This window comes from Anthonomus grandis, chromosome 15, assembly GCF_022605725.1.
Source record: "Anthonomus grandis grandis chromosome 15, icAntGran1.3, whole genome shotgun sequence".
Lineage (NCBI taxonomy): Eukaryota > Metazoa > Arthropoda > Insecta > Coleoptera > Curculionidae > Anthonomus > Anthonomus grandis.
In genome coordinates this window covers 698,981-722,771 of record NC_065560.1, presented here as the reverse complement: position 1 = coordinate 722,771, position 23,791 = coordinate 698,981, and the positions used below count along the sequence as shown (strand labels likewise).

Below are 23,791 nucleotides of genomic sequence, written 5' to 3'. Positions count from 1 at the left end.
TTGTGAAATTTTTTTAATTATTTCCAGGCGATTGAGATTTTTATTGATTTCCTGATTTCAGACAACGTAAATTTTATATTCTTATTCCAAGCAGTGGAGAAAATTTTTTCTCGGTAATTTTTCTTTTACTGTTTTGAATTTGATGTGTTTTTTTCTCATTAATTGAGTTTTCTGTGTAGTTTTGTTCTATTCTAGGTAGTTGAGTTATTTTTATTTTCTTTCTCATTAATTGAGTTTTCTCTATAATTTCCTTCGTCTAAAGTCGATTTTTGCTTAAATTTTTTCCGCTTTCGGGCAGTTGAACCTAAAATTTAATTTTTTATTCCAGGCAGTTGGAAATTATCTTTATTAACTGACTTTTTTCGTAATTTCAGGCAATTAAGAACTTTAACATTTTTTTTCTCATCGATTAAGTTTTCTCCATAGTTTCCTTCATCTAAAGTCGATTTTTGTTTAAATTTTTCTCGATTTCAGGCAGTTAAACTTAAAATTTAATTTTTTATTCCAGGCAGTTGTGAAATCTCTTTACTACAAAATATACTTGTTACATACATATTAACATACAAATTTAATAAACTCTTTTAAGGAATAACAGTTGAACCTAAATTTCACTTGAAATTTTTTTTCAACTAAATTTAATTGCAAAGGATTTGAACCAATTTTCCTTCAGCTAATTATTTGTTTAGTAAGTGAACATTTTTGGAAACTAATATTTGCCCTATTAATTGAGGTATTGACAACTAATGCAACCGGATATTGAGTTTTCTTTGTAATTATATCTTTTATTTTAGGCAGTTGAACTTAATAGAGTCGAGGTATTCTTTAGGGTGGACTGTTATTTTATCAAGGGAATAAAAAGGTGATTGAGCAATTTACGGTCCTACAATTTTTAGATTTTGTTTTTGGTATGTTTAGAAAGCTTATTAAACTATAACAAATAAATTCTTGGATGAGCCATTTTCTAACAAATAAAAAAGCGAAAGTTTATGTTTTATATGGACCACGATTTTCCTATGCTTCTATTTATTTATGGACACAATTATTAACAAATTGCTATAGTATTATCTGACTATACATTTTTATATTGATCCAAAATAGTTTTACTTTATTCCTATATTAAAAAAAAAATTACGATTAAGAAAACAACACTTTTTTAAAGTTTTTTACCAAATTGCCTCTTGTAAATTAGGAACGCAATTGTTTAACAATTTAATTTTGCATTTAACAATTGTCGTTCATTGGGTTGTGGTTCGTTGGTTTTAGAAGATTTTTTTAGTGCAAAATGTGGTTCATTTTTGTAAATCTATAGACCGTACCCTTTCTACTAAACAAAAGAATTTTTGGGTCCAAAATTGCTCAAGCACCGAATTAAAATAAAAAATCCAGATCTTCACAGTTTTTCAAGTGAAGATTTTGATTTTTAGTTTCTTTACTTTAATAGTTAAACCTAATTTTATTGTCTTATTCTAGGAAATTGTGATAATTTTTTTTTTATTTCTAGGCAATATGAATTTTTATTTTTTCTTATTTCAGGCAATTTAACCTTAATTTTGTTATTCCAAGCTGTGGAGAAAATATTTCCTCGTTATTGATTTGTTAGTGACTGAATTTTATCTATGTATGTTTTTCTAATTAATCGAGTTTTCTCCACGATTTCATCTTATTTCAGGCAGTTAAAAAGTCGATTTTCGTTTCAATTTATCCAGATTTCAAGCAGTTGAACGTAAAATTAAAATTTTTATTTCAGGCAGTTGTAAAATTTCTTCATTAATTGATTTTTTTGATAATTTCAGGCAATTGAGTTAAATTAAATATATTATATATTTATATATTAAATATTTCAGACAGTGAAAAAGTCGATTTTTGCATCAATTTATCCGATTTTAGGCACTTGAACCCAAATTTTATTTTTCTATTTCAGGCATTTGTGAAAATACTTCCCATTAAATGATTTTTTTCTTGATTTCAAGCAATTGAGAAGTTTTATATTTTTTTCTTACAAATTGAGTTTTGACTGTAATTTGGGCGTGCCTTGTCAATTGGCTTTTCTTCGTTATTTTCTTTTATTCTAGGCAGTAAAAAGTCGATTTTATCCAGATTCCAGGCAGTTAAACGTAAAATTTAATTTTTTATTCCAGGCAGTTGTAAAGTTTTTTCATTAAGTGATTTTTTTTTGTAATTTCAGGCAACTGAGAACCTTTCCTTTCTTTTCATCAATTGAGTCTTTTCTATAATTTCTTTTAATTCCAGGTAGTTAAAAAGTCGATCTTTGTATCAATTTATCCAGATTCCCAGCAGTTAAACGTAAAATTTAATTTTTTATTCCAGGCAGTTGTAAGATTTCTTCATTAAGTGATTTTTTTCGTAATTTCAGGAAATTAAGAACTTTGCCTTTTTTTTTCATCAATTGAGTTTTTTCCATAATTTCTTTTTAGTTCAGGCAGTAGAAAGCCGATTTTCATTTCAATTTATCCAGATTCCAAGCAGTTGAACGTAAAATTAAAATTTTTATTCCAGGCAGTTGTAAAATTTCTTCACTAAGTCATTTTTTTTTGTAATTTCAGGCAATTGAGAACTTTAAATTTTTTTTTTAAATTAATTGAGTTTTTTCCATAATTTCTTTTTATTCCAGGCAGTTAAAAAGTCGAATTTCGTTTCAATTTATCCAGATTCCAAGCAGTTAAACGTAAAATTAAATCTAAAATATTTTCACTTTTAATTAAATTTAAAAAAACGCACTTTTTTAAAGTTGCTTAGCAAATCGCCTCTTTGGGTTTATGAACGCTGACGTTTAAAATTACCTGTCAAATTATTGACATTTGACACATTCAGGAGCATCAAACTAATAACTACAGCGTTGCCAGATTCTGAAATTATTTTCTTAGGTTTTATCCAGATTCCAGGCGGTTGAACATAAAATTTAGTTTTTTTTATTCCAGGCAGTTATAAAATATCTTCATTAACCGATTTTTTTCAAAATTTCAGGCAACTGAGAACTTTCCTTTTTTTCATCAATTGAGTTTTTTCCATAATGCCTTTTAATTTCAGGCAGTGAAAAAGTCGACTTTTGTTCCAAATTATCCGGATTTTAAGCAGTTGGACCCAAATTTTATTTTTCTATTTCAGGCATTTGTGAAAATACTTCCCATTGAATGCATTTTTTCTTGATTTCAAGCAATTGAGAAGTTTTATATTTTTTTCTTACAAATTGTATGACTGTAATTTGGGCGTGCTTTATCAATTGGCTTTTCTTCGTTATTTTCTTTTATTCTAGGCAGTAAAAAGTCGATTTTATCCAGATTCCAGGCAGTTAAACGTAAAATTTAATTTTTTATTCCAGGCAGTTGTAAAGTTTTTTCATTAAGTGATTTTTTTTTGTAATTTCAGGCAACTGAGAACCTTTCCTTTCTTTTCATCAATTGAGTCTTTTCTATAATTTCTTTTAATTCCAGGTAGTTAAAAAGTCGATCTTTGTATCAATTTATCCAGATTCCCAGCAGTTAAACGTAAAATTTAATTTTTTATTCCAGGCAGTTGTAAGATTTTTTCATTTACTGATTTTTTTTCGTAATTTCAGGCAACTGGGAAGTTTTCCTTTTTTTTCATTAATTGAGTTTTTTCCACAATTTCCTTTTATTCCAAGCAGTTAAAAAGTCGATTTTCGTTTCAATTTATCCAGATTCCAGACAGTTGAACGTAAAATTTAGTTTTTTATTCCAGGCAGTTGTAAAATTTCTTCATTAATTGATTTCTTTCGTAATTTCAGGCAACTAAGAACTTTTCCTTTTTTTTATTAATCGAGTTTTCATAATTTCCTTTTATTCCAGACAGTTAAAAAGTCAATTTTTGTATTAATTTATCCGGATTTCAGGCAGTTGAACCTAAATTTTATTTTTCTATTTCAGGCATTTGTGAAAATTATCTCCAATAAATGAATTTTTTTTTTGATTCCAGGCAAATGAGATATTTTATATTTTGTTCTCGCAAATAGAGTTTTGAGTGTAATTTGGGCGTACTCCATCAATTAGTTTTTCTTCGTTATTTTCTTTTATTCCAGGTAGTAACTCATCCTCATACTTATAGTGGATGTCCTGCATTGGTCCAAACTAGATCGAAATGTTCATGGATTAATTATGGAACTTCCAAAAGGTGTTTTAAAAATTATAGATAAGATACCTAACTCCAAAAGATAAATTATTTTGAGTAAATATGACTCATATTTCCATAGGTACATCAGATGTTCATCTTTTTTTAAAAAATGTATGGGACATTCTATGGAGTTAGGTAAATTTAGAGCCGATGAAAAACTCCTATTTTTCTAGATTCATTAGACGTCAATCTCTCTTAAAAACCTGTATCTTCATTTAAATCAATATGATTTTACGAAATTCTTAATTTCATGGCTTCGATACAATAATAAATTTGATGTATTTAAAATGAGAACCGAGGTAGGACCGTTTAATGGACCTGTTTCGCATCTGCTTGGACTTCCAATGAAACTGTTTTATATCCATTGATTTATAATTCAAAAAAGAGAAACCTTTGGATGCCTATTGGATAGATGTGTGCTGTCTAGGACACATTTAGTCATGTAAAATACAAAAATTGTTCACATATGTGAGGTAGATAATATCAAATATATATCTGGGAAACTTTTCGAGCTAAGTAAACTTGTTACATACATATTAAAATACAAATTTAATGAATAACAGTTGAACGTAAATTTTAATTTCTTATTTCAGGCAATTAAGCATTCTATATTTTTTCTTTGATGAGTTTGTTTTAATTTTTCTTGATTCCAGGCAGTTGAATATACAGTTTATTTCTCCATTCCAGACAATTGTCAATTTTTCTATATTTCATAATTTTTTTTTCCCATTAATTAGGTTTTCTTTATATTCTCATTGTATTTCAGGTAGTTGCGAAACTAAGAGACTTTTTCCACAATTTTCTCTTATTCCAGGCAGTTGCAAATTTTCTTCACTGTCCATATGCAAGAAATTGAAATTGTCAGATCTCCTAGTAAACAATTTGCAAACATATTGTTTTTGACCTTTATACACCGATCTTCCCTAAGAAGTATATATGCTTACTATATTAATAAAAGTACAAAAATTTAATTAAGGGGTCAAGTCATCAATAGATGAAGAGCACTACATAACTTCGTATCGATTACAAACGACAATTCCATTAGACCATTAAAACTAAATTAATTATTATGTTGATTAATAGTTAATCGGCTTGTAGTTAATAATAGTACACAGGAAGTCTGTTATCTGAGTATGAAATATATCCGTTTTACTGGTTAACATTTATATACAGAGCGTTTCAATGTTTTTTGTCATTACAAATAACTAATTAACTATAATTGACTTATTAGTAATCCACAAATAAGATTAACCGAGTGTCGTAATTACTCGTCAATTCTTAGGTGAAAATGATGTCATAAGGTAATCGTTACGGGGTTTCAACATTTGCAAAATTGATTAAAGAGCATTTTTGCATTGACGTTTCTCAACTAAAATAGCTAAAATCAGTTTCACTTTTATACAAAACCTATTAAGTAAACAGTATCTTCTCTAATTTCTCGAAAGCCTTTGATAAAGTCGATAGTCTGAACCACATTAAAGAAGCTAAAATCTCATAATTTTCGTTATCCAATTCTTTTCAGATTATTAGTGACGTGAAGACCATCAAACAATTAGAAAAATGTACAACAATCGAAAATCTTTTATAATCAAGATCTTCGTCATCTTATGTTTGATCTACATCGCTGTGCACGTGTTGTTTAGTAGTGGGGAGCCGGTGATCCGGGAACTTCAACAGTCCGGTAGGAGTCTGGCTGGACTGGATGGTCAGAATGTGGATGCTGTAGCTTTAATGCAGGATGGTGAGTAACTAATGTTATTATAAAGTACAATCCTACTATATCTAAATTATTTCACTGAACTTTAAACTAATTATTACATTGCTCTTAAAATTTGTTTTAGTTGTTTAGTTGGGGTAACGTAACATTAAATAAGTCTATTTTATCGTGTATTTTATTATAGAGGTGACATATACTGAAAAGAGGAGAATTTAGATGTTTATTATTCCCAAGCAACATATTATATATTATTATCGTTAAAAATCATAAATATATATTTATTTAACGATTTTTTGGTTATGGTATATGGTCAACGGATATTTATTAAATTGTAAAATATACGTATATCATATGCGGTTATCGTTTTTAAATGCCGAAATATTCTCCCTTTTGTAAACAAAATACTATATGATATACGTATATTCTACAGTTTAATAAATATACGGTTGATAAACATACCAAAACCAAAAATTGACTAAAAAACCGTGGCCCAAATTTATATTTAACGATAATAATATAATGATGTGTTGCTTGGGTACTTTTTCCTTACTAGCATCATGATTTATTCTAATTGCAGCGGCTATCCAACTAACCACATCGAACGCATCCAGAGTCCCGCAACCAAGGGAGCAACTAGCAGAAGTGAAACCTTCGGAAGCACCCCCAGCGTTAAAACCGGAACCAACCGTCGAAGAAAAAGTGAAACTGATCACGAACTGTCTGGATCGTCCGACGGTGCCGAAAACGCAACAACGCGGCGATTATTGGGTGCTGTACAATTACGTGCGTGCCGAACGGACGTTTAAGTGCGAGGAAACCGTGACTTATACCACGCACGCCGATTTTTCCTTTATGGACAATTTGGTGCCGTTGTTGGAAAGGTGGAGAGGGCCGATAAGTATCGCGTTACACGCCCCGGGGACCGATTTCCCGAAAACGTTGGAATCGATCGCCCATTTGAGAGACTGCACCAGTGCTTTGGTGCGCGAGTTGGTCACTTTTCATATTTATTTTTCGACTAAGCACGTTCCCAAAGAGGTAAGTTCTTAGGACTGAAATCATCTGCTTGAAGGGTAGTTTTACTTTCAGCCATAAAGGTATACCTTGGGGCACTCCACTCTTTCATCTGACATCATTTCCTGACACAACTACGAGGGTACGAACCATAGAATTCCCAATATTTATCAAATATGTTTATTAAAGGAAACACAGGCGAAAGCCTTAAAAAGGTCAAGAAATGTGCCATTCCTAAATAAACAAAATCATATACCTGATATTTAAATGTGGGTATTAAAGTGTGCTGGAATATTTTTTCCAGGCTTTCTATACCGTAAACTAGATATAAGTATCTCATTATGGTCTTTAATTTTCAAAACGTACTTCTTAAACTTAGAAAAATCGAAGCTATTAGATTGAGAGATGGAAGTAAAACTACACTCTTTGGTTAGACTAGGGTGTTCTCTGATACGTTGAACATTTTCAAATTGAGCAACTTATGTTTCATTGCAAATTTTCTATTAGTCTGGCCTGGAAAGCTCAATTTGTACCTTTCCGCCACACAACCCTGGATTTCAATTGCATTACCGATACATTTATTCACACACGACCAGTTCGCTTTATAAATTGGAATTTATCAAAAGTTTTATTGAATAAAGTGCCAAGTAATCCTTGTGGGGGGAGTTTACATATCCACGAAAATTGTATAAATATGAATGAGCCGGTGGAATATGGGGGGAAAATGGTTGATTGATTGCTAGACGTTATTTCCATGTGGTTTACATAACATTGTTCCAGTATTGATTTTGCGTTAGGAGCTAAGTAAATGCACATTTTCTCGTTTTATAATAAACGCGAATTCTGGATAGTAAATCCGATTTTTCCTCTGTTCCGGGTAATAAAATACACGCCTTTATGGCAAAGTCTGATGAGGTTGACCTATATTCAAATAAAGAACGTCAGTTTTAAAATTTATTGTACTAATTTATAGCGAGCTTTGCAATCCTTGGCCAATATTAATTTTTAGTAAAGAAACTCATGAACTTTACTATGATACGTATACTATGATAAGAGATGAAAATATTTCACTAAATTAATCAACTGCCTGGAATTAGTAAAATATTTCCATCCCTTCCAGGCAGTTGAAGTAGAAAGAGACCTAGATACAGCTAAAGTTAGAAAAACTCCTTGACTTTTTTGATTGTCATCAATATCCTTGGCTCCTTGATTCTTTCACTCTATAACTCGTTAGCTCCTTAACTCCTTGTTTATTCCTTGTATTAGCTGACTGTCATGAGACTTATATGCAACTAACATTTATAAAATATTTGCATGGATCTTTAATATATTTAGATTTTTGTAAAGCCTTTAACAGTATAATGGTTTTTTGCAAACAACTGCAAATATGTTCAATATTTCCACAACTGCTCTATTTACAAGGAAATTTATAGAGACAAAAAACTCATCAGCTTTCATATGAAGCTAAAATAATTAAAATAGACTTTTCTAAAGCCTTTGACAATGTCAATTTTTTTTTTACTTAATGTTTGTACCAACGGTATAACCAGTAACCAGTAACCATAGTTTATTAATCAATAATAAGCTAAATAAAAAAAAATCGCAGACGTGATCGCTTTTGTCTTGGGTCATTGGCTGTATTTAATTTCCTTTGTCGTTTACGCATAATGGTTACCGCAAAAACCTGTTGCACATTTTAATAACAGACGTGATTTTTCGCTGAAATAGGCCTCGTTTTCATGTTTTTGCCAAACCCTTAGTCGATTAAATTTAACTCCGTTTACATCTTGGCAGATATTAGAAACACACTTTATATCAATTTTAATTAAGATTGTAAACGGTAATTTTAAGCATGGCAGTGTGTACGTACGGTCGATAGGAAACGTGTGTTGATCCTGCCAAAAGCTTTACAAAAGTCTGAATATATATTTAAAATTTAAAGAAATGAGGCAACAAGATTCTATAAGAGAAAAATTTAATCATTATAAATCTCTTGTACAATCCATTTATTAAAATATATCTTATCTAATGTTGTTTTGCTTCTATAAGCTCTTGTACGCAACCCCCTATTATGCCTGTAAAACCTCTTTTGACGAGGAGGCTCTTATAGAGAGGCTCAGGTTGAGCCTTTTACTAACACAAAAGCCTCTATAAAATATCGATTTCTTTATGCAAGGAGAAAATCAACCTGGATAATTTAATATTGGCAGAATCCCATAAATTATCCAGGTTAACATGCAGCAACGGCTCTTTTTGTTTGTTTGTTTGTTTTTTTAACGTTGAATGCGGCCGATACTAAAACAACATCGTTAACTGACCGTGATGGATCCTTTTCAATCTAACAACGCACCGCATTTAACGGAATCCAGGTCAAACCGTAAACGGTCTATTGTTTGACTCTGGATTCTGGAACGACGACATGTTATATTAAAAAAAAAAGTAATCTGGAACAACGTTCTTGAATGAGTGATGATCCTAGAGAAGATCTCAAGAATAAGATGCTTCTAGAAGAATATCTCTGAAACTAATGAAGTTAGAAAGTCGAAAATTGAAACACAACTTCCTCTAATAAAATCATTAGACACCTATTTTAGCGTTTTTGGCAGAAATATTTAATAATGAAAAAATTTGCCTTAGAATTTGAAAAAATGTTTTTTTTTAAGAAATTGAAGATCCTAAGCACAAAATGCTCATATCTCTGAAACTACTAAAGTTAGAGAGTTGAAAATTGAAACACAACTTCCTCTAATAAAATCATTAGACACCTATTTCAGCGTTTTTGGCAGAAATATTTAACAATGAAAAAATTTGCCTTAGAATTTGAGAAAATGTTTTTTTTTAAGAAATTGAAGATCTTAAGAACAAAATGCTCATATCTCTGAAACTACTAAAGTTAGAGAGTTGAAAATTGAAACACAACTTCCTCTAATAAAATCATTAGACACCTATTTCAGCGTTTTTGGCAGAAATATTTAACAATGAAAAAATTTGCCTTAGAATTTGAGAAAATGTTTTTTTTTAAGAAATTGAAGATCCTAAGCACAAAATGCTCATATCTTTAAAACCAATGAAGTTAGAAAGTCGAAAATTGAAACACAACTTCCTCTGATAAAATCATTAGACACCTATTTCAGCGTTTTTGGCAGAAATATTTAATAATGAAAAAATTTGCCTTAGAATTTGAAAAAATGTTTTTTTTTAAGAAATTGAAGATCTTAAGAACAAAATGCTCATATCTCTGAAACTACTAAAGTTAGAGAGTTGAAAATTGAAACACAACTTCCTCTAATAAAATCATTAGACACCTATTTCAGCGTTTTTGGCAGAAATATTTAACAATGAAAAAATTTGCCTTAGAATTTGAGAAAATGTTTTTTTTTAAGAAATTGAAGATCCTAAGCACAAAATGCTCATATCTTTAAAACAAATGAAGTTAGAAAGTCGAAAATTGAAACACAACTTCCTCTGATAAAATCATTAGACACTTATTTCAGCGTTTTTGGCAGAAATATTTAACAATGAAAAAATTTGCCTTAGAATTTGAGAAAATGTTTTTTTTTAAGAAATTGAAGATCCTAAGCACAAAATGCTCATATCTTTAAAACAAATGAAGTTAGAAAGTCGAAAATTGAAACACAACTTCCTCTGATAAAATCATTAGACACTTATTTCAGCGTTTTTGGCAGAAATATTTAACAATGAAAAAATTTGCCTTAGAATTTGAAAAAATGTTTTTTTTTAAGAAATTGAAGATCCTAAGCACAAAATGCTCATATCTTCAAAACCAATGAAGTTAGAAAGTCGAAAATTGAAACACAACTTCCTCTGATAAAGTCATTAGACACCTATTTCAGCGTTTTTGGCAGAAATATTTAACAATAAAAAAATTTGCGTTAGAATTTAAAAAAATGTTTTTTTTTTAAGAAATTGAAGATCCTAAGCACAAAATGCTCATATCTCTGAAACTAATGAAGTTAGAGAGTCGAAAATTGAAATACAACTTCCTCTAATAAAATCATTAGACACCTATTTCAGCGTTTCTGGCTGAAATATTTAACAATGAAAAAATTTGCCTTAGAATTTGAGAAAATGGTTTTTTTTTAAGAAATTAAAGATTCTAAGCACAAAATGCTCATATCTCTGAAACTACTAAAGTTAGAGAGTCGAAAATTGAAACACAACTTCCTCTAATAAAATCATTGGATACCTATTTCAGCGTTTTTGGCAGAAATATTTAACAATGAAAAAATTTGCCTTAGAATTTGAAAAAATGTTTTTTTTTTAAGAAATTGAAGATCCTAAGCACAAAATGCTCATATCTATGAAACTACTAAAGTTAGAAAGCCGAAAATTGAAACACAACTTCCTCTAATTAAATCATTAGACACCTATTTCAGGGTTTTTGGCAGAAATATTTAACAATGAAAAAATTTGCCTTAGAATTTGAGAAAATGTGTTTTTTTAAGAAATTGAAGATCCTAAGCACAAAATGCTCATATCTATGAAACTAATAAAGTTAGAGAGTTGAAAATTAAAACACAACTTCCTCTTATAAAATCATTAAACACCTATTTCAGCGTTTTTGGCAGAAATATTTAACAATGAAAAAATTTGCCTTAGAATTTGAAAAAATGTTTTTTTTTTAAGAAATTGAAGATCCTAAGCACCAAATGCTCGTATCTCTGAAACTAATGAAGTTAGAGAGTCGAAAATTGAAACACAACTTCCTCTAATAAAATCATTAGACATCTACTTCAGGGTTTTTGGCAGAAATATTTAACAATGAAAAAATTTGCCTTAGAATTTGAGAAAATGTTTTTTTTTAAAGAAATTGAAGATCCTAAGCACAAAATGCTCATATCTTCAAAACCAATGAAGTTAGAAAGTCGAAAATTGGAACACAACTTCCTCTAATTAAATCATTAGACACTTATTTCAGCGTTTTTGGCAGAAATATTTAACAATAAAAAAATTTGCATTAGAATTTAAAAAAATGTTTTTTTTTAAGAAATTGAAGATCCTAAGCACAAAATGCTCATATCTCTGAAACTAATGAAGTTAGAGAGTCGAAAATTGAAATACAACTTCCTCTAATAAAATCATTAGACACCTATTTCAGCGTTTCTGGCTGAAATATTTAACAATGAAAAAATTTGCCTTAGAATTTGAAAAAATGTTTTTTTTTAAGAAATTGGGGATCCTAAGCACAAAATGCTCATATCTCTAAAACTAATGAAGTTAGAAAGTCGAAAATTGAAACACAACTTCCTCTAATAAAATTATTAGACACCTATTTCAGCGTTTTTGGCAGAAACATTTAACAATGAAAAAATTTGCCTTAGAATTTGAAAAAATGTTTTTTTTTTTAAGAAATTGGGGATCTTAAGAACAAAATGCTCATATCTCTGAAACCAATGAAGTTAGAAAGTCGAAAATTGAAACACGACGTCCTCTAATAAAATCATTAGACACCTATTTCAGGGTTTTTGGCAGAGATATTAAACAATGAAAAAAATTGCCTTAGAATTTGAGAAAAAGTTTTTTTTAGGAAATTGAAGATCCTAGACACAAAATGCTCATATCTCTGAAACTAATGAAGTTAGAAAGTCAAAAATTGAAACACAACTTCCTCTAATAAAATCATTAGACACCTATTTCAGGGTTTTTGGCAGAAATATTTATCAATGGAAAAATTTGCCTTAGAATTTGAAAAAATGTTTTTTTTTTAAAGAAATTGAAGATCCTAAGCAGAAAATGCTCATATCTCTGGAACTAATGAAGTCGAAAAGGTTTTTATTAATATTTTTAACAATGAAAAAATTCGCTTTAGTTTGTTTGAGGATCTGGATACTTTTTGGATTCAATGTACTCGTGTGCTCAATTTCTAATAATAACTTCCCTACCTACTGCAATCAGCTTATCTGGAAGCAACAAAAAATTACTTCAAATATTTGGAATAAAATGGAAAATGTCCCCGAACTCCTGAAAGGATAAAAAATTATTTTCAAGTCCTGGAACTCATAAGATATGATGTCAAGTTCCTGGAATTAAGTGGAAATTGTTCCAGGAAGGCCTGAAAGTCGTGAGAAAAAAACATCAAAGGCCGATAATAAAATAGAAAATGTCCCCGAATTCTTAGAAAAACAACAAATAGTTTTAGTAATAAGAAATTACGTTAGATTCCTGGAATTAATTAGAAAATGTTATCAAATTTCTGGAGGGCTTAAAAAATAATTTCTAGGGTCTAGAGACCATAAAAAATGACGTCAATTTCATGCAAAATGACTCCAGAAGCTCGAAAAACATGAAAAATTGATTTAAAATTCCCGGAAGACGAAACAAGTACCATAAAATGTCTGGCATTAGATGGACAATGTCCCTAAAATTTCTGGATAGCTAAAAAAATTATCGCTTAGCCCTGGAAGACATAGAAAGGACTTTTTTGACAGAAGTTCCAAAATATGAAAAATAGTTTTAAAATTCCTAGAAGACAAAAGAAATGCCGTCAAATATTTGGAACTATATGGAAAGTGTTCTGGATTTCCTGGAAAAATAAAAAACAATTTTCATATTCTGGAAGATTTAAAAAAATACCGCCACGTTCCTGGAATAAACTAAAAAATATCTTAAAATTCCAGAAAGGCATAAAAACCAATGTTCAGGTCCTCGAAATCATAAAAAATGACGTCAAGTTGATGGAAGACTCCAATACTTTGAAAAATTAATTTAAAATTTGTGAAAGATAAAACAAATTCCGTCAAATGTCTGGAATGAAATAATAGGTGTCCCCAAATATCTGAATTTGTGAAAGATAACTTTCAAGTCATGGAATTTATAAAAAAACGACGTCAAATCCCTTGAAAGGCTTCCAAGATGACTCCAAAAGCCACAAATGCTTAAAATAAAATGCCAAATATCTCCGAATTCTTGGAAGGATGAAAAACAATAAGAAATAACTTCAGATTCCTGGAATAAATTGAAAAATGCTCCCGAATTCCTGGACGATGTCAAAAAGTCATTTCCAAGGCCAGGAACGCGAGAAATTACGTGAGATTTTTGGAATAAAATATTCTATGGCTTTCAAATAAAACAAAAATAGACAAAAGTTCAACAAGAGTTTTTAAAATATTAAGAATCAACATATTTCAGTTACTGATCAACTTGGCTGTCAAAACAGTCATTAAATAACAACATCGATGAAGTCAGTAGAGCATACTCGAGTTGCAATAAGCTGCTGCTGCACTAAACTGGTCGCATTTCAATGGAACCATATCATTTCAAGCTCTCCAAAGTACTCATAAAATTCTTCTAGGTACTTGAAGGCAATTTAAGGATCTATTCTAGGAATTTGAGCCAGTTTGACTGCCTGTAAGAGCTTCCTAGATTAATATTCTATAAGCAACCCAAATATTTTCCCATTTCTACTTCAAATGCCTCTAATAAAATAAAAAAACTGTGTTCGATTCCAGGTTTTAAAGCCTGGAATTAATATTGTTACTTAATGACTATTTTTAAAGCCAAATTGATTTGTTAATATTGAGGTAAAGGTACGTAAAAACCATTCCTTTTCCAGACATTCCTCACAGGCCTTTTTGATGTCGTTTAGGAATTCGGGAGCATTTCCCAATTTATTTCAAGAATCTGACGTCATTTCCTATAACTTCTAGGGCTTAATGATTGTTTTTCGTCCTTTTAGAAATTTGGGAACACTTTTAATTTTATGCCAGGCATTTGACGGCATTTGTTTTATTTTCCCCAAATTTTAAAGTAATTTTTCATGTTTTTTTTTTCAAAGATCTGAAGCCCTCCAGAACCTGACGTCATTTCTTATGACTTCGAGGACATAAACATTGGTTTTTATGCCTTTCTGAAATTTTAGGACATTTTCCAGTTTATTCTAGGAACGTGACGGTTTTTTTCACATCCTTCGGGGCATAAAAATTATTTTTCCAGGAGTTCGAGAACACTTTCCATTTTGTTCCAAGCATTTGACGGCATTTGTTTCGTCTTCTAGGAATTTTAAAATCATTTTTCATTGTTTTCAAACTTCTGAAGTCTTCCAGGCTTTGGCGATAAGTTTTTTAGCCGTCCAGCAATTCGGGGAAATTTTTCATCCTATTCCAGACATTTAATGGTACTTGTTTCGTCTTCCGGTAATTTTAAATTAATATTTCATGTTTTTCGAGCTTCCGGAGTCAACAAAATTTACGTCATTTTGTATGGTTTCTAGGCCCTGGAAATAATTTTTTTAACCCTTTCAGAAATTTGGCAACATTTTCTATTTAATTCCAGGAATCTAACGTAATTTTTTAGGACCTAAATTATTTTTTGTTTTCTCAGGAATTCGGGGACATTTTCTATTTAATTATACGCGTTTTGACGTTTGTTCGCATGACTTTCAGGCCTATGCAATCGTTTTTAATGCCTGCCTAGAATTTTGAGAATAATTTTCGTTTAATTCCAGGAACTTGACATCATATCTTATGAATTCCAGGACTTGAAAATAATTTTGGTATCCTTCCAGGAATTCGGGGACATTTTCCCTTTTATCTTTATATATAGGTTCCAAAACACACCTCTATCTTCTTTTTTTGCTGTTTTTTAAAATAAATTAATGGAATAAGCAGCAATAGATACTGCAATAGTGTAGCTTTGTAGATGTATAGTCAGCTATAGCACTTTCCTTACTCATTTTCTTGCTAGGATAAACATTTATTAGTACAACTGAAACATAAACATCCAGGGAAAGCTTACAATAGCTCTCCAAAGTACTCATAAAATTCTTCTAGGTACTTGAAGGCAATTTAAGGATCTATTCCAGGAGTTTGAGTCAATTTGACTGCCTGTAAGAGTCTCCTAGATTAATATTCTATAAACAACCCAAATATCGTCCTATTTCTACTTTAAATGCCTATAATAAAATAAAAAACTGTGTTCGATTCCAGGCTTTAAAATCTGGATTAAAATGAGCCTAAATTCCTCGAATATATTAAAAATTATATATAAGAACCCATGCTTGGTACCATTACTTACCAATGGTGGAAATACATATAATTTCCGAGTAGAAGAAAATCGGAATTTCTAGGTTTTATGGTTCTGATTTCTCAATTTGAACGGAAGGAAAGTTGGCGCCCAACATGTGGGTCTTTTTTTCTTGTGAATCAGTGTTTGCAGGTTTTATTAAATAAATGAATCCTTTGACGAACTTCTTTAATTTCAGGTTCCAAAACACACCAAAGTGTTCGACGAACCTATATCTTCTATATCTTTACTGTTTTTTAAGATAAATTAATGGAATAAGCAGCAATAGGTACTGTAATAGTGTAGCTTTGTAGATGTATAGTCAGCTATAGCACTTTCCTTACTCATTTTCTTGCTAGGATAAACATTTATTAGTACAACTGAAACATAAACATCCGGAGAAAGCTTAGAATAGCTCTCGTAAGTACCCATAAATTTCTTTCAAGCACTTGAAGGTGATTTAAGGGTCTATTTTAGGAGTTACACTGCCTGTAAGAGTCTTTTAAGTACTTATAAATTTATTTCAGGCACTTGAAGGCACTTGAAGGCAAAAAAAGATCTATTCCAGGAAAACTCCTATCAGTTTGACTGCTTGTAAGAGTCTCCTAGATTAATATTCTATAAACAACCCAAATATTATTTTATTTCCACTTTAAATGCCTATAATAAAATAAAAAAAACGGTGTTCGGTTCCAGGCTTTAGTATCTGGAATAAAATCGAAAATGAGCCTAAATATATTAAAAATTATACATATAAGAACCCATGCTTAGTACCATTATTTACCAATGGTGGAAATACATATGATTTCCGAGCAGAAGAAAATCGGAATTTCTAGGTTTTATGGTTCCGATTTCTTAATTTGAACGGAAGGAAAGTTGGCGCCCAACATGTGGGTCAATTTTTTTCTTGTAAACCAGTGTTATTCAGTGTTTTTATTAAATAAATGAATAATACTCGACAACCTTCTTTAATTTCAGGTTCCGAAACACACCAAGGTGTTCGAGGAACCTTACAATTGCTCACTCACCCCTCCCTACCTCAACGTATCGTCTGACCAGATGTACAAGGCGCAAAAAAAACTCCTGTATCCGGTCAATGTGGGACGTAACGTGGCCCGCGAGATGGCGCAGACCCACTACATCCTGCCGTCCGATATCGAACTGTATCCTAGTCCAAATATTAGTACCAAGTTCCTAGAAATGGTGGCGACGAACGTCGGACCGTTGCTGAGCAAGAACCCCAAGGTGTACGTTCTACACATATTCGAGGTCAGTGCCAATTCGCAGGTGCCAGAGACTAAGACGATGTTGAAGGAGATGTTGATGAATGGTAAGTTAGTTCTGAGTTGACCAGTTGCATTCTTATCTGTTATATTGATAATAGGCTATTCCTTTTTTTTTCTGGAAAACTCTCTTAATTGGAACAAAAGTTTTAATATTTCAACGTACTTCCCATGCAATAGAAAAATATAAAGTAATATAGCATAGAAGGTTTTTCTCATTTTCTCGAAAACTATTGGGAATATAAAAAATTTTCTTTTAGCGTTGTATTCACAATCAAAAATAGAACAAATTATATAGAATAACATTAAGTCGAAAATTGAAAAATAACGGAGTTATGGATAATTTTATGCACGTAAGTGCCTGGAATTAAAAAAAATACTCCTCCAGGCATTTGAGTTGTACTCTCTCTCTCTCTCTCTTTCTCTCTAAATTGATTAAATGCTCTCAACTGCCTGGAATAAATGAGAAGATTTGTCCAGGCAATTGAGTTTTACTCTCTTCCTCTCTATCTCTCTCTCTCTCTCTCTCTTTCAGATGGTTAAACGCACTCAAGTACCTGGAAACAAAATAAAAAAAATCTTCCAGGCAATGAGTTGTACTCTCTTACTCTCTGTCTCTTTCTCTAAGATGATTACATGCACTCAACTGCATGGAACAAATTAAAAAAATCGTCCAGGCAATTGAGTTGTTCTCTCTCTCTCTCTCTCTCTCTCTCTCTCTCTTTCAGATGGTTAAGTTCACTCAAGTGCCTGGAATAATTAAAATAATTGTCAAGTAGTTGAGTTGGAAATGCTTTCTCTTTTTTCTCTCTCTCTCTCTCTTTGTCGTCTGGTCTAATGCATTAAAGTGGCTGAAAAAAAATCTTTCAGGCAAATGAGTTGTATACCCTTAATCTCTCTATCTCTCTCTCTCTCTCTGTCTCTAATAATTAAATCCGCTCAAGTGCCTAGAATAATCTAAAAAATTGTCAAGTAGTTGAGTTGGAAATTCTTTCTCTTTTCTCTCTCCCTCTCTCTCTCTCTCTGTCCTGTGGTATAATGGAATAAATAAACAAATTTGTCCAGGCAATTGAGTTGTACTTTCTATCTATCTCTCTCTCTCTCTCTCTCTCTCTCTCTCTCTCTTTCTCTCTCTTTCTCCCTCTCCCTCTCTGTCTCTCAGATAATTAAATGTATTCAGGTGCCTGGAATAATTTAAAAAATTGTCAAGTAGTTGAGTTTGAACTTTTGCTCTCTGTCTCTCTCTCTCTCTCTCTGTTGTGTGATATAATGCACTCAAGTGCCTAGAATAATTTAAAAAACTGTCAAATAGTTGAGTTGGAAATTTTTTCTTTTTCTCTCTCTCTCTTTCTCGCTCTGTCGTGTGGTATAATGCATTCAAGTGCCTGAAATAATTTAAAATATTGTCAATTAGTTGAGTTTGAATTTTTACTCTCTTCTCTCTCTCTCCCTCTTTCTCTGTCGTGTGGTAAATGCACTCAAGTGCCTAGAATAATTTAAAAAATTGTCAAGTAGTTAAGTTGGAAATTCTTTCTTTTTTCTCTCTCTGTCCTGTGGTATAATGCACTTAAGTGCCTGGAATAATTTAAAAAATTGTCAAGTAGTTGAGTTTGAATTTTTACTCTCTTCTCTCTCTCTCTCTCCCTCTCTCTCTTTTTCTCTGTCGTGTGGTATAATGCACTTAAGTGTCTAAAATAATTTAAAATATTGTCAAGTTGTTGAGTTTAAATTCTTACTCTCTTCTCTCTCTCTCTCTCTGTCGTGTGGTATAATGCACTTAAGTGCCTGGACTAATTTAAAAAATTGTCAAGTAGTTGAGTTTGAATTTTTACTCTCTTCTCTCTCTCTCCCTTTCTCTCTCTCTCTGTCGTGTGGTATACTGCACTCAAGTTCCTGGAATAATTTTAAAAACTGTCAAGTAGTCAAGTTGGAAATTGTTTCTTTTTCTCTCTCTCTTTCTCTCTCGCTGTCGTGTCGTATAATGCATTCAAGTGCCTGGAATAATTTAAAATATTATCAAGTAGTTGAGTTGGAAATTCTTTATTTCTCTCTCTCTCTCTATTTGTCGTGTGGTATAATGCATTCAAGTGCCTGGAATAATTTCAAAATATTGTCAAGTAGTTGAGTTTGAACTTTTGCTTTCTGTCTCTCTCTCTCTCTCTCTCTCTCTCTATCTGTCGTGTGGTATAATGCACTCAAGTGCCTTTAATAATTTAAAAAATTGTCAAGTAGTTGAGTTTTAAATTCTTTCTCTCTCTGTCGTGTGGTCTAATAGACTCAAAAGCCTGGAATTAAAAAAAAAAACATTCAGGCAATTAAGTTGTATTCTCTCACTCTCTCCTTCTTAAATGGTTAAATGCACTCAAGTGCCTAGAAATAAAAAAAAAAAGATTCTTCCAGGAAATTGAGTTGTACTCTCTTACTCTCTCTCTTACTCTCTCTTTTCCTCTCAGATGATTAAATTCACTTAACTGCCTGGAATAAACAAAAAGATTTTTCCAGGCAATTGAGTTGTATTCTCTTACTTTCTATCTCTCTCTCTCTCTATCTCTCAGATGATTAAATGCATTCAGCTACCTGGAATAATTTAAAAAATTGTCAAGTAGTTGAGTTGGAAATTCTTTATTTCTCTCTCTCTCTCTCTCTTTCTCGCTCTGTCGTGTGGTATAATGCATTCAAGTGCCTGGAATAATTTCAAAATATTGTCAAGTAGTTGAGTTTGAACTTTTGCTTTCTGTCTCTCTCTCTCTCTCTCTCTCTCTCTATCTGTCGTGTGGTATAATGCACTCAAGTGCCTGGAATAATTTAAAAAATTGTCAAGTAGTTGAGTTTGAAATTCTTTCTCTCTCTGTCGTGTGGTCTAATAGACTCAAAAGCCTGGAATTCAAAAAAAAAACATTCAGGTAATTAAGTTGTATTCTCTCACTCTCTCCTTCTTAAATGGTTAAATGCACTCAAGTGCCTAGAAATAAAAAAAAAAAGATTCTTCCAGGAAATTGAGTTGTACTCTCTTACTCTCTCTCTTACTCTCTCTTTTCCTCTCAGATGATTAAATTCACTCAACTGCCTGGAATAAACAAAAAGATTTTTCCAGGCAATTGAGTTGTATTCTCTTACTCTCTATCTCTCTCTCTCTCTCTCTCTGTCTCTCAGATGATTAAATGCATTCAACTGCCTGGAATAATTAAAAAAATTGTCAAGTAGTTGAGTTTGAATTTTTACTTTCTTCTCTCTCTCTCTCTCTCCCTCTCTCTCTCTCTCTCCCTCTCTCTCTCTGTCCTGTGGTATAATGCACTCAAGTGCCTGGAATAATTTAAAAAATTGTCAAGTTGAAAGTTGGAAATTCTCTCTCTCTCTCTCTCTCTCTGTCACGTAGTATAATGCATTAAAATGCCTAGAATAACTTAAAAAATTGTCAAGTAGTTAAGTTGGAAATTCTTACTCTCTCTTTCTCAGATGATTAAATGCACTCAACTGCCTGGAATAAATAAAAATATTTTTTCAGGCAAATCAATCGATTTTAATCATCTAACTCTTTTCCTATCAGATGGTTAAACGCACCCAAGTGCCTGAAAGTTGGTCTGTTAAGTTGCAGGTTCTAAATATCTCCCTCTCCCTCCTCCTTTCTTGGAGGGTTGTGTATAAATAGTACTAAGCACTTAGCAACAGTTCACAGTTCCTCATTCTCTCAACTTTTCTTTTTCTTATTCTGTATTGCTAATTAGATTATTAGATTATTAGATTATTATCTTCAAGTGTTTTGAGTTGAATACGAACCATATATTCCTACAATCATTACATTGTTTACTTATACTTCCCTTATAACTAAAGCGTTTTTAGGTACGGCATTACCGTTTCACAAGAAGCTCTGTCCAGGGTGCCATAATATCCCTAAAGCGAAAGAGTGGCAGTTAGCCCCAGAAACGCAGGGTCTCCACATATTCCACGTGGGGAAAAGAAACGGACGATTCATCCATTGGGAGCCGATTTTTATCGGGACACATAACGACCCGTTATACGACGAACGACTCAGTTGGGAGGGAAAAAGTGACAAAATGACACAGGTGAGACCAAGTGAGACCCTAAAGACTAATTAACGTTATCGTTTTTGTATTTTTTTAGGGTTATGCATTATGCGTCCTAAACTACGACTTTATGATCCTAGACAACGCTTTTCTCGTACACAAGCCGGGCATAAAAGTGTACAAGAAGGACGCGAAACGTGCTATGTTGGCCGGCAAAACCAATCAGTTAATTAAAAAAATTATTTTTCCCGAACTGAAGGTTTTGTATGGTGTGAGGAAAGGCTGTGCTGTATAAAGTGATTAAAAGAAATGATGAAAATATTGGGGAATTTTACTATTTTTATCAGAGAAACAATTTTTAATAGATAGAAACGATGTGATACAGGGTTCAAACGCCTAGAAACGTAGTATTTAACTAAAAACTAGAGGTCATACTAATCTATATAGATGACATTTACTTACTGACCAGAAAAGTAACCACTAGAAGCTTTAAAACTATTTTACTTGTCTTATGAGATTTGAGCTTCTGTGCGCTAGCGTATTTTTTAGTAGATTTAAGCCATATATTGTGTATTTACTTAAATATTTATGTGATAGCTTTTAGTATATTATTAAGCAATCTATGAGTAACTCTAAATTAATTGGTCCTATAATATAGCATCCAGCAGGGGTGTAACCTAAACGGTTGAATTTAAAAAAATATACCTGAGATCCTTAATATGATTCATTTTTACACTCTGAAAAAAGTTAAATAAATACAAATTCTTAACGTTTTTACCCTCAGGAATCTCTCTTGTTTCTGTATCAAAAATATCATTGATAAATTTGCCTGTAATTAAGACTATGTTACTACCCTTAGCAATAATAATTCAATGATACATTCAAACGATTCAATAAAGTTGTCCGATAATTGATCTAAATCCTAATATGGCATTTTTCTTACACTGTTCATTGCATACGTCAAGGGCCACTTAGAGGATTGGGTCTGAAATAATGACTAAGTCAAATTCAAATTGTTTATTTGTGTTAAATACCAAATGTAGAAATACAATACATATATAAAAGAATATTAATTAAAATTTAAAACATCGCATATTATATAGATACAGATTTTTTCATTCTCAACTTATCAATACTATAAAAGGCCTTATTCAAAAATATTTTTTTCACATCACAATTAAATTCGTTTACAGGGTTTTCTTTAATTTATTGAAGCAGCTTTACTGGAATGTCCCCTTTTGGACAAACCAGCTATCCTATGGATAATCAATGAATATTCAATGAAAAGTCAACCGACATACTTTTGGACACATTATTTGTCCTATACTTAGTTAAACGTAAATACAATTAATTCTTTATTAACTTTTATCCTTTGATTGCACATTAAAAAATTTACTAAAATCTATCAAGATATTAATATTTTTCTAACTCTGAGTGCCTGGAAGAAATAAAATAATTTCTCTTTTATTGGCAATTGATTATCTTAATTCCTAGTATCTAAATTGTTGTAATTATTGATTTTCGGGATACTCCACAGGCTCTTTAAGAAACTACTGAAAAACTATTAGAATCCATACACTAGAAATTAGGGTATTGACACTAGTTTCACAAGAGTGCCTAAATGAAATTCTGGAAACTGAATATCTTAATTTCTAATGGTTAAAATCTTGTATGAACTTCTTGAATATTCATTCCTGGGATATACTGGATAATAGTTGTGGACTAATTCTGGATGTGCATTGGACAAACGGTGCCATCCGGCTCATTTTCTGGTTTAACAAAAGCCTATTCGATAAAGAGTGACCTTAAAACTTAATATTTGAAATATTTTCCAAAAATTAATAATTAGACCCTAAGTTTCAAAAAAAAAATAGTCGCACACAATAAAATTGAAAAAAGTTACAATGACAATACGGCTCGTTGCATTTTGTGCCCTTGAGGTTTTGTGATTCATATACAAGGGATTTATCATGGCGGGAACAGACTAAGCAAACATTGTTGAGCAACAGCTGAACAACTGTTGAGCAAGACTTGATCAACTGTTGGCAAACAAACGTCGATGATTGTTGGAAAACATCGGCGAACCTTGTTCGTTCAGTCGAGCCAAAATGTACGATGCTTTACTCGCATGGTGCACGTTTTTATTAATGAAAATTAAAAAATCGCGTAACTGCAGAAAGCGACGGTGCGTTGGTGGCAAAGAAGTATATTCGCAAACAGAAAACGGAAGTTTTAACCAGAACTAAGAATGGAAGACCAAATGCTGTTCAAAAACTTTACTCGAGCTAATGCAACCGCATTTGAAAGTCTCATCGTTATGATTGGACCTAAAATTGCAAAAAAAAAATACAAACTGTCGGGAAGCGTGAAAACAAGATTAATGATAATTTTAAGGTTTTTAGCCACTGGAGATTCATATGTCAGTCTAATGTATTTATTTCAAATTTCTAAACAGCTAATTGGTACTATAGTTCCTGAAACTTGTGAAACCCTTATAGAAGCATTGGCAGATCATATTCAGGTAAGAAAAGAAATCAAGTTCTTTTTTCCTTATTTAATCAAATAAAAACATATAAGAATGT

General features: G+C 31.6%; 1 protein-coding gene across 5 annotated transcripts in view; it reads left to right on the top strand.

The window, feature by feature from the left end:
* LOC126745009 (beta-1,4-glucuronyltransferase 1-like) overlaps window positions 1-21,530 on the top strand; it is a 60,433-nt gene extending 38,903 nt beyond the window's left edge. For 4 of the 5 annotated variants that reach the window (XM_050452651.1, XM_050452653.1, XM_050452650.1 and 1 more), the window contains 5 exons: window positions 5,672-5,890; window positions 6,444-6,904; window positions 16,880-17,231; window positions 21,025-21,248; window positions 21,307-21,530. In XM_050452651.1, the coding sequence (XP_050308608.1) occupies window positions 5,710-5,890; window positions 6,444-6,904; window positions 16,880-17,231; window positions 21,025-21,248; window positions 21,307-21,504 (1,416 nt within the window). In that variant the 5' untranslated portion in view covers window positions 5,672-5,709 and the 3' untranslated portion in view covers window positions 21,505-21,530. Of the gene's footprint in view, window positions 1-5,671; window positions 5,891-6,443; window positions 6,905-16,100; window positions 16,119-16,879; window positions 17,232-21,024; window positions 21,249-21,306 lie in introns of all 5 variants that reach the window. The other variant, XM_050452654.1, reaches the window with a different exon arrangement.
* The last annotated feature ends 2,261 nt before the right edge of the window (window positions 21,531-23,791 follow it).